We start from the raw sequence: 11,297 nt of genomic DNA, 5'->3' as shown, positions 1-11,297 counted from the left end.
AAGTACAGAAACACAGTGAAGAAAACAACTCTTTTCTGGGGAGAGACTCCAGCTTGGGGTGAGCAGACAGAAACTCACTGGGTAGCAGAGGCACCATGCAACCACATTATCTCAGTCTGTTCCGCTCCTCTCCTCTCACCACCTAGGGTAAAGTGTGTGCTGAGGTTGGGTCCTCATGCTTTCAAGTAAAAGTCAGGTACATGGAAATACCATACCTGTAACACTGCCGGATCAAAATACTTCACTGCCACAGTTATCTTATGCTCTTTTGTACTCAGAGACAAAACTTTCTCTTTGTTTTAGGGAAGAAAAATGGTTACTGTGATGCTGATGCTCTCAGCTTTGTGTGTGGTGTGTGCTGGTGGGTGGTGGTGACCATTTGCTACAGCAGTGACACAGCAGGGTTAAAACACTGCGTTTTCCACCTCGGCTCCTGGGCTGCCGAGCTGGATGAGTAATGTGTTTTTGTGTGGCAATGGACTGCTGAAAGGCTGAGTGAATTCATGCAGAAGGGTAGAGTAGCAGCTGATGCAGAAAAGCCTGTGCTCATGAACAGCTGTGCAAAGGCAACTGCACTTACACAGACGGAAGCAGACAGGTCTCTTGTCCAGCTGGGACAGCACTTGGAAGCTTCCACCATGCTAAGCTTTGCAAGGTGCCAGGTCTCAGGCCTGAATTCAAAAAGCCCTTCGTAGCCGCTCTGACTTACAGACATTCACAGATTTAGCCAGAAGGTCCAGCCTGAAGAGTCCTTTTTTTTCCCCTGTCAGCCTACAAACAGAGACCCAGAATAATTAAGACAGTGCTCATTTTATTGTACTCAGCATGGAAACCAGATGTAAAACAGCAAAACATTAAATTCCTAAGGGACTCGATCAGGTGGGTAACATTGCTTTAGTATCACTGTAAGACTTCTTCACATGCAAACTTCTGTTGGTATGTCTCAAATGAATGCCACGGTACACCTGGAAGCCTAATACTAGCTTTATTTTGTACAGTACATCACGTTCAATCAGTGTAACTATAAAATGAATAACGCCACAATAATATTATTCGTTGTTAGAAGCCCCGAAGTTAGTTTTCTTCTGCTGCTGACTGATCCACGGCCATAGTTTTTTGGAATTAAAAGTTCCGCTATGCTCCCTCCCTTTAGCTCTGGGCAGAAACTCCCTGTACTTTTCAGTGTGCCACTGAGACCTTTATTTCACAACTCAGATGTGATTTTATGTGCCACAAACACAGAGATCTTTCTCTTCCATTTTTATGGAAATTCCTCAGGGCAGTGTCTAAACTTGCTTTTGATGTACTTGAAATTATTGATTGTGAACTGGGCTAAGGGAAGTGCTGTCAGGAGGACACTCAAGCAGAAGGGTCACCTGTTGTAGCAGAGCTGCTGAGAAGCATCTGAGACTCATATTCTGCAGCAGACAACTTCTGGAGACTTTGCTGGCAGATGTAATTTATTTCTACTCCAAAGAGTGTCAGTCTAAGCAGAAAACTAACAAAAACTTAAGGTCTATTATTTCAAATGGGGCGATGTGATTCTATTCCTAATGAACTCCAATGCTTGCTGTCACCCATAGTCAGTTTTTTAGAGACCAGATAAGGAGAAAATCCTTGTTTCTGTATTGCAGAGTGATTTAAGCTTGCCGCAAGGTTGTATAAAATGCTAAGCCTCCAGCATTCAATCAGAAGGGCAAAGGGAAAAAGTCATTAGAGCATGAATGATGCATGAGACTTGCACACACGCACTCCCCTTTTAAAAAGGGACACATGTACACATAAGCTTACCTACAGCAAACATTTTCCTAGAGGAAAAAATATTTCCTCTCTATGTGATTTGGCTCAGTAATAATTTTTTTTAAAAGCAGCCTGAATGGTGAAAGGTATGTTTCACTTTGCAAGATCTTCGTTGTCAGGTTTTGATGCAAAATCCACATTAGAAATTCTAGGAAGGAAGGGCTACTCAGAAATGCACAAAGCAGAAAAAAACCAGTAAATCTCAAGAGTTTAAAAAACCCCAGATGATAGTAATTTCAGCTTGGCTCAATTCAGCTGTAATACTTCATTCTTTTAAACATCTACACTAACTCAGGGGGGATAATTTAGGCCCCTAAAAGAACATTGCAGCCAGTTCAAGGTACAGGCCCTGACCTTCAGGTCCGTGAACCACTGCAGCATCCAGTGATCCTAGAGATACTTGGTAGTGTGCAGCATTTGGATAAGGATATATGTGCACATCTTTGGGACAACTGAAAATACTGACCACTCACAGAGCCATTACAGAGACATCAAAAAATAAACCAGCCGATGTTGGTTACTAAAACTGCAGCTGTAACTTTTTAAGCCCATGGAGCCTGACAATCAGTTGTCCCTTTCAGAGAAGCTGTTCCCATTAAGCTGTGTGTGAAAGATTTTACTCTGTCTTGGTAATGTTTTGCATTAATTTTTAAAAAGTGTAGAAGGATAGACACTGAACAAGATAACAGAGCTAACAGGATAATAAAACTTGTGCTTTCACACAAACCTTGCATACACTGAGCTAAATTATAAAACACTGTAATGGTATATTCCATCAAGTTTCCAAACCGAAAACCAGTGGCAGCCAATTTGAATTTTCCTTCAACACTGATCTTCATTTGGATTTCCACTTTTACCTTTAACATTTCAACATAGTAATGAAATTCAAGAGAAAATTTAGTGTTATCTTCAGAGCATACATTCACTTTTTCTGAATCCCTTGAATATACTTCTCCAAACAGTGCATTTTACAATTGCAGTAGCAGTAATAAACTGAGGTTGTTTGCCTAGAGGTTTTATTTAATCGAATTTGGATATATCTATAAATACTAGCCAAATATATAACCTTTGGAAATGCTAATTTTCCTAAAAGCCACGGGATACCACCAACAATATGAAAAATGTGTGAGGCCAGAATGAGGAAATGGGCAGACCCTAAGCACTGGCTTTACACACACAGGAATGGGAATTCCTTGTGAAGCACATACATTATTTTATATGTCTTGTGGTCCCTTCCTCCCCATGTTTCTCAGCAATTCCTTCTTGTATATTCAAGAAGTTTTTTTCCTCTGAAATGGAGAAGACAGATATTCCCCTTCTTGTCTATTCAGCTACTTCCCCACTCTTTTTTCTTCCCCAAAGCAACACACAGCTGGCAGATACCAACCAAGTACACACAGACATACGACACAGCCTCACATGAAATCCAGGACTATATTGCAAATTGCCTGCACCAAGATACTCCAAAACTCAGGTTTTGTATTGGTAACACTGAAATGTAATTATTCTCATCTTTTCCTAGTGCAAAGCTCCTGAAGTGAAACTAGAGGTAAATATTCTATTCTCATTCACTGCTTTTATAAATGGTTCTGTCCATGTCAACCTTCCTAGAAGATGCAACCAAGAGGGAATAGTGACAATAAGCTTGTTTCCCAAAATTTCTCATCTTGCAAAAAAATGAATTTAAAAGTTACTTCAGCTGGCTAGGCTGCAACACAGGTATTTTTCTCTTTTTTTCCATATAGATTTACTCTTGGAAATGACAAAGTATTTTCTGTTTTGAACCCTCTTTTTATTAGCCCAAATGGATTTCCTTAGTTTTTAGTCATCCAACCATCAGCAATATGATTCTGAGTCACTGGGCAGAGAAAAGGAATGGGGTGGTGGCACACAGATCATCTGCCCCTATTCTCTGCCATATCCCTACTCCAGGCACACTTTCATTTTTGACAGATGAAGACACCAAGTCTTTCTTGGCTGCTACAAGCCCACTCACATGCATAATATTTGCTAATTGCTACCCAAAACATGGTTCTGTTTTGCTGCTGCTGAAACATGTGTCATCCATATGAGGATTCACATTTTCATCCAGACACTGTATGGAGGAGCAAGCAAAAATCACCAGTGTTAAAACTAGCAGCTTTCCTACAGTCTGCCCTAGCAAGGCAAAGTCAAAACCTAAAATATTTTCCATGAGATGTGCTGGTGATTATCGACTCATTTCTGTGTGCTGGCTTTTGGCACTTTATTGCTTGACTTTAAACACACATCTGAAGGACTTCTGCACTCACTAGACTGTGTCACAGACACTCGGCATCTTTGCACTTATATTTTCCCAGAATACATGCTGAGCAGTAAATTTTTTTTTCAGTTATGCCCATGCAGTTGTTCAGATGCATCCACTTAGTAACTTGTCCACCACTGCTTTGTGGTATGTAGGCATTAGTGAAATTTTCCTAGAAGAAAATTTGGCGTGGGGAAGGGAGGTGTGGGTGGACTGGCTAGTGAGACTCACAGCTGAAAGAAGCTGCAGGGAACCAGGGGAGATCTCCCATTCCTCACAAAGGAGAATTAATTCTAGTGCTGGCCCAGCACCCTGCTCATTCATCGCCAAGCCCAGTTTGGTCTTAGTAAAGCCACCCATATGGTAGAAATATTTTGCAGAGCTTAAGCTAAAGGATAAAGTTCATAGAAATCGGTGAATGTGCGATAGCTGTTTATTCTCCTCCTGAAAAAAATAAGACAATCTATTTGTATATTCAGACTGAGGATATTTGTAAACGGACAGTTCAGAATAAGCTGGCTCACGGCGCGACAGGAAGGGTGACAGCAGAGAGAGGGACGCAAGCTGAGCCAAGGGACACGGTTTCACAAGAAGACAGGCTGGGCAACAGCTAGTGAGGGAAGGGGCAGAAGGGAGGCAAAAGGAGCAGCACAAAGCCTTGGACCTGAACAGCAGACAGCAAAAACCACAGACAGCTCGGGGAACCTCGTTAGGTCTGACATGGACACAATGTGGGAAGAGACACTGAACTTGTCAACTAACCTGACCTAATGATACTGCCAATATTAATCCCACACAAAATTTCACATGAAACTCACATCTCAGACACTGCTAGGAAGGGGGTGGAAACAGCAGTACTAACAGAAAAAAAGGCTGGAGACTATCCTCCTGGTAGGCAGAGGTGGGAAGACACTCTCTAATGTGATGTTTCAGAATGAGCAATTCGGCATCACAAGTGGGAGTGGACTTGAATTAACGTACAGAAATTGATCAAAGACGTGACATAAAACCCCCAGATATTCACCAGAGGAAAACTGGGAGTCAATTCAGTACTATGCCTAGGGGCAACACCTTTCATTGAAATGGGTTAAAATACTGTATATTACAGTATTTTACTTTTCTGTTGGGGAAAAACTGCCCCAAAACATCTACTATGAAGGGTTGCCAGTTGATACACTCAAGAAATCTGGCCTCCTAAATAAAAGGGAACTACCTCAGGTTCATTTTACAGAAAAAAAAAAAAAAGAAAAAAAAAGATTAATACTCATTTACACTGCGTAAACCTGTAAGATTTAGAGTAAGTTGTAAGAGTAAGATCTACAGAGTAAGTCAGGTGTGTGGTACTAGAGACAGAAAAAAATTATCATGATTCATGAAATATATTTAATGGAATAAAAGTAACTCCTATTTAACTCTAGTACTTTGCAGGACTACAGTATCCAAATCCTCAGTGCTTTGCAGGATTGATAACTAAATTTCCTACAAACTGCAGGAGTTCCCCAGCCTCCCATTATGAACTCTAGTGGACAGAATAAAAAGCTAGTGGGAAACATATTTCCCAGGCTGAAAAATATTACGTTGAAAAATGTGACCAACATACATTTGAGGCATTGTATATCACAATTCTGGAGAAACAGTCACTAAGCTACCTTTTATTAGCAGTTTCTATAACTTTTCTAACTTCAGAAATACAGCAAAGATTGTCTCAAGATTTCAGTACTGCTATAAAGTAAATTTTTCAAGTTAACAATATAATGGTTTATAATATAGAGTGTTAGGTAAAACAAAATACACACAGGCTTAATAAATGGTATTGGTTTTATGAAAGGCAGCAAGAAAAGCACCAAAATACTGAAAAAGTAGAGTTGGCTAAGGACTTAAAAAGGGAAAAAGACCCACACTAGACATGGAGGCTCATGAACCCAAATGGACAGGACAGCCTGCTCGTACGGGAGAACATCTCTGAAGAGAGAAGAAAGATCCAAATCACTTTAATGAGTGATTTAGAGGAGACGTGCTCAGCGCCGTGGGAGGCTGGGAGCAGGGGCTGTCCACCCCAGCTGAGGAGCCAGAATGGCTCACTGCTTTTGAAAGACCTGGCAGGAACACCCCAGCAGGCACCATCCCACTGGATGTAGGTACATCTACCAGTATGCTCTCCTGTGCCTTGCCTGCTTATACCTTAAGCATGGCTTAAGGTATATTTTGTCCCCATAAGGGGACAAAAAGCCCCTCTCTCACCCTCCCCTCCCCTTCTGGCCATCAAAATCCCATTGATTTAGCTCCTCCCAAAGAGATAGTCCTTCAGTGCTGATCCTCACTCTTTGCCTGGTTCTCCATTTCAACAAGAGGCTCCCTGGGGCTCACCTGAGAACACTGCCCCACAGTATCAGCAGAAGTGAGACTGCTCAGTGATCAATGTCCATAGCCTGTTCATGGATTTGCCTCAGCGTAGGTAACTTACACACCAGGAAAGCCGTCTTGTGTTAGGTCTTTACAGGTGTTAAACCTTAGTTCCACCTCCCACAGCTTCCCCCAGTCCACCCCCTTGTATAAGACCTCATGATGCACACAAATAATTTCCCATAAAAATTCTGATAATCTCTCGCTTCCTGCTTTATCAGAAGGTGCTGCTCTCCCTGTAGCAAGGTGGCAATTGAAATTTGTGCTTTTGCTAAGTGCCTAGCTTTTCATCTGACAGTAATCGGGATGGGGGCATAATGTGGGAATACACCAGCTGCGACAATAATAATGGCATGATGGAGCATGTGGCTAGTCAGAAAACAAAGGGGAATAATTTTCCACTGTTGCTGCATCACAACCCCAGTAACACAACCGAACAGCAGGACTCGAGACTTGAGGAGAGGGATTCTCTCTACCACTGCAGAGATCCAGGCACCCCTGCAAACCATGTCAGTCTAATACAGAAGAGGGAGCAGGTCGGACACAGCAGTTAGGACGCCTAAAATTCTGCAGCATGGACTGGAACACGTTGTGCTGCCTCCCTTTCAGTTTCTTATTTGAGGATGTATCCGAGGAAATGGATTTCCGTGTCTGACTATTCTGGGCCCGGATCAGTTTCTCGTGTTCCCGTATTTGTCTCTGTAAGTGGTTCTGGATGGCAATTCCCAGGGATTCTGGATCAAGGGAAGCACCGTAAACTTCCCACGTCATTCCCTGCTCGTCCCAAACAACATCCCTGACGTGTTTGGACTGCTTCACTTGCACTTTTGCCTCCATGGCTGGGGTGGGTTGCTTTTTGTTTTCCCCCAGGTTTGGCAAGGCCTGAGTTGAAGCAGGAATCGCTGCTGTGTGAAGCTCGTGTCTGGACTCCCTGGCCTGGAAGCCTTGCTGCTGGAGAGATGCCGATGCTGCTGCAGGATGGGCAAGACCTGCAGAACTCCCACTCATCTTAGGTGTCAGTCCTGCCTGCAGGTTCTGGCTGCTGGCTGTCTGAGACTGGCTGGTGTCTCCCTGGCCTCTGCTCTCCTTCTCACCTACATCCTCCAAGCACGCCGTTACGTGGACAGTGGCAGGCTGGCTGCTAACACTCATGCCTCCTTTAAGATCAAGCACCACCAAGTTTTCTTCCTTTGGTTTTACCACAGATTGATAAGGAATGGCCTCCCCTTGACCTGCACCCTTACTTTGCACAGGCTTTTGCTCAGAGCTGGCTGGGATCTCCTTCTGCTTGACTTCACTGTCTGTGCTACAGAGTAAAGCTAATGGGCTGCTTCCTGCAACACTGGCAAGATCTTGCATGTTGTTCTCAGTTCCTGGGACAGCAGCAGGGGAAGTGTTGCTTGGTTCATCAGTGCCAGTCCCAGACTGGGATGGAGTTTGATTACTGGCGCCAACAGCAAGCTGCTCGACTGGGACAGGCTTTGGTGGGACTGGAGCATCCACTGGCAGCTGAGCAGCATCCTTGCCACAGCAGGCTTCACCGGTCGTTCCAGCATTACCCACAGATGTCCCTTGGGAGGTAATGGCTGCAGGGGAGAGGGGGACAACAGGTTTTGCATTATCTGCTGACACTGGAGACACCATGTCGGATGGGACCCCAGGCGGTTTGACAGGCTGGGTTTGGGCTGAAGCAGTCACAGCCATAACAGTCGATTTTGGTGTGATACCAGGAGAACATGGGGACTTTTGTTGTGGAGATAAACTGTCAGTATGTGTAGCCTGGCTCAGCCCCATACCTCCTTGGTAAATTACGTGCAGTTCTTCCTTCTCCTCTGGAGGAGGATTCCCTTTCAAGAAGGCAACAAGGATGCTGGGACTGGTGGAGGCGGATTTGCTCTCCACGGTAGCCACAGCCTGAACCTCAGCATCTCGCCATGTCCTGCTTACAGCTTCCTGAGTCAAAGAGTTGCTCTCTGGCTGAACCGTCATTGTACCTGTTTCTCTGAATTTGGAGAGCTGGGTGGGGCCTGGACTTCCTGGCCTGGGGTCCGTGTTGTGTACAAGATGTGGACTCCTGTGGCTAAACTGGGCTGGTGCCGTGTTGCTCTGCACCGCTTCAGCTTTATCTGCGGGCTGCAACTGCGCCGTGTCTGCAGTCCCGCTGTTCGCCTCCAAACTGGTCTGTGGGTCTCTCCCCAGGTCAGCTTCGGTTTGCCTTGCTGGCAAGGCTGACTGACATGCACTGGAACCATTTTTTTCTGCTCCCCTGTCTTTTTCCCCTCTTTGCAGAAGGTTTGCCTGAGAAGTATGACAGGATTCATTACCCCTGATAGGATCACCGGGGGAAGAATAATTTAACACCTCAAGTGCCGGCTGATCATCAGTCCCCTGAGGTTTCAAGGCAGAGTCATCTATCTGCGTCAGGGAGCTCGTTTTCACCTGGCTGCCTTGCACGAACTGCCGGGAGCTCTGAGGGGCTGGCATCATCTCTGGCCCCTGCCCCGACAAGAGGGCTCCTGCTGCAGGAAGGGCTGATGCTGCCGGTGCTCCGCTGCCTGCCAGCTGGGAGCAACCAGAAGGATTTACAGCTGTAGGACGCCCCTCTGCAGCCGTGCTGGCGAGCCCAGGAGGAAAGGCTTCCAGCTGGCTCCCATCGTCCTTGTGGCACTGCTCACACCTCTGTGTGCCGGCAGCACCTGCGCATTTCAGCTCAGACAAGCAAACTGCAGCTGGGCTGGACGGTGTGCATGGGAAGCCATTGCTGGTCCTCTGGTCGCTGGGTAGCTGGGGCTGGTGTTTAGCAGACTGCAGGTCTCCCAGGTGCTCCTCCTCTGCAGAAGCTGAGACAAGGGAAAGCTTGGCAGATCTCAGAGGATCTGGTACAGTCCCCATGGACTGCCTCCAAGATGTTGTCTGCGCTCAACTTCTCCTTGGAGTTTTCTCACTGGGCAGGCTGTCAGTGATGGGTTTCCTGTGAAGCTAACCTGTTAATGAAAAGAACAGCGTTAGCAGCAGTCAGATTAAAGAAAAAGCACCCAGAACACGTTGATTTTACAGCATGAAAAGAAATACTTGCAAGCAAAGGGGAAAGTGAAGCACCCAACTCTGCCTAAAAGTCACAGAAAAGACAGATTTCAATGATCTTCCAGTTCTGAAGTCTGGCTGGAGAAACCAACGTTAGGGACAAAGCAAAAACAGCTGCTCTGTTGCCAATACATTAATGAAAACAATGACATACCAAGAGGGAGGGAAAAAAAAAGAAATATGAAGTTAAAGAAGAGGTATAGACTTTGTGTAGAGGTGTCTGAAGTCACAAAATAAACTCACTGTGACAATATTCTCTAACAAGTCACAGGTGGAAGGAAAAGCCCTGTTGCACCTTGCCTGTTGCACCTAGGTGAAGAACAGATCTGATTCCCTAGATCCACCCCCAGACCTGAGCAGATCCCACACCTTCAATAAGTATCAGTTCCCCTTTCTTCTCAAGAATAGCCCTTCTAGCTCCATTACCAACAAGGAGGTGGTCACAGGGGGCAACAGGTCAATTCAGACTAATGTGGATGAACCCAAACCTCACTGGTAAAAGGAATATGGAGGGATCACAACCTGCTGAATGATGCATATAAACAAGAGGAGAAGCTGCTGCACAAAACAGCACAGAGGCTGTGCACACACTTACTGTTTTCACGTTTAGATCCTTTGAAATACAAGGAAGCCAGCAAGATTAATAAATGGGGGTACAAGTGATCTAGAAATCATTTTAGGAGCAGGTGGTATGACATTGGAAGGGAACACTGAAGCACTGCAGGACATGAGGGGCCCATGCCATATCCAGGGAAACATGGGAGAGGGATTTTAAGTAGGTGCAGCAGACTTATCGAGGTTGAAATCCTACCAGGACTGCAGAGAAACCATCACTTCAAACAGGAGGCGATCTCCAAATGTGCCTGTTGGCTGGGCATTCCAAAGGGCTTAGCCCAACTTGGATTCTGTTAAAGGTAAAGGACTGCATCCCTGTCAGTGTTAGCAGAGTAGTGGTGGCCAGTGATAAAATCCCAGCTCACTCTTCTTTTAAACTGCATGCTACATGTGCTTGTCTAAAAAGTTTTCCCTGTCTTATGCTGCCAGGAAGACACAAATATGAGACTTGGGAGACACCTTAAACATTTAGTTTTGTTAACCAGAGAGATGACACCAGGAAAATTACTGTACCTTTCTGTGTGCCTCCATCTCCACAGGCACACAGTAGGATCTCCTCTACTACATTCCTAGGGAGATGCTGCTGGAAGCAGCTGTGCAATCACTAAGCTGTTCCAGACCCTCCCTCTCCACTAGCAAAATCAACAAAAGCTCTTTTCAGAAAACATCTCTTCCCTCCTCTTTCTCAGCCTGAATGGCAGCGGTATAACTTCCTTAGTTTTTGTTAAATTAATCCTAAGTTTCAGTACCTTAGGATACTTAGAAAGAGCAACAGAAGAAACATGCTCAATGAAAGGAAAATTTAAAAAATACAGCCAGTCTATTTTTCTAAGAAAAGGAAAGTGCTGCAAGTTATTACTTATTCATTGAGCTTTACATCTTCCAGATATTAATAATTTATTACTTTTATACTGTCTCTTTGGGCTCTGTCCAACCACAGATACACAGTCTGCTGGGTTAAGCCAGACCTGAGAAACTGTGATCCTGCCCCTGAAGGGGGCTTAGCTATAAGCTAAGTTCCTTAGCTATAATCTGTGACATCAGCCCAGCATCATCCCACAATGGCTTTCCAGGAAGGCGAAGGATTGCTAAGATTTTTGAGAAGTATGTA

The 11,297-nt window shown here is 44.8% G+C and overlaps 1 protein-coding gene across 4 annotated transcripts in view; it reads right to left on the bottom strand.

Moving 5' to 3' along the window:
• Positions 1 to 794: 794 nt before the first annotated feature.
• Positions 795 to 11,297, bottom strand: part of GPRIN3 (GPRIN family member 3) — a 34,617-nt gene continuing 24,114 nt past the window's right edge. For all 4 annotated transcript variants that reach the window (XM_050338353.1, XM_050338355.1, XM_050338354.1 and 1 more), the window contains one exon: positions 795 to 9,471. In XM_050338353.1, coding sequence (XP_050194310.1) covers positions 6,998 to 9,379 — 2,382 coding nt within the window. In that variant the 5' untranslated portion in view covers positions 9,380 to 9,471 and the 3' untranslated portion in view covers positions 795 to 6,997. The remainder of the gene's footprint in view (positions 9,472 to 11,297) is intronic.

Source organism: Myiozetetes cayanensis, unplaced genomic scaffold (genome assembly GCF_022539395.1).
Source record: "Myiozetetes cayanensis isolate MyiCay16 unplaced genomic scaffold, myiCay2020 scf7, whole genome shotgun sequence".
NCBI lineage: Eukaryota > Metazoa > Chordata > Aves > Passeriformes > Tyrannidae > Myiozetetes > Myiozetetes cayanensis.
The sequence above is the reverse complement of the archived record's forward strand: the minus strand, read 5'-3'. Positions and strand labels throughout refer to the sequence as shown.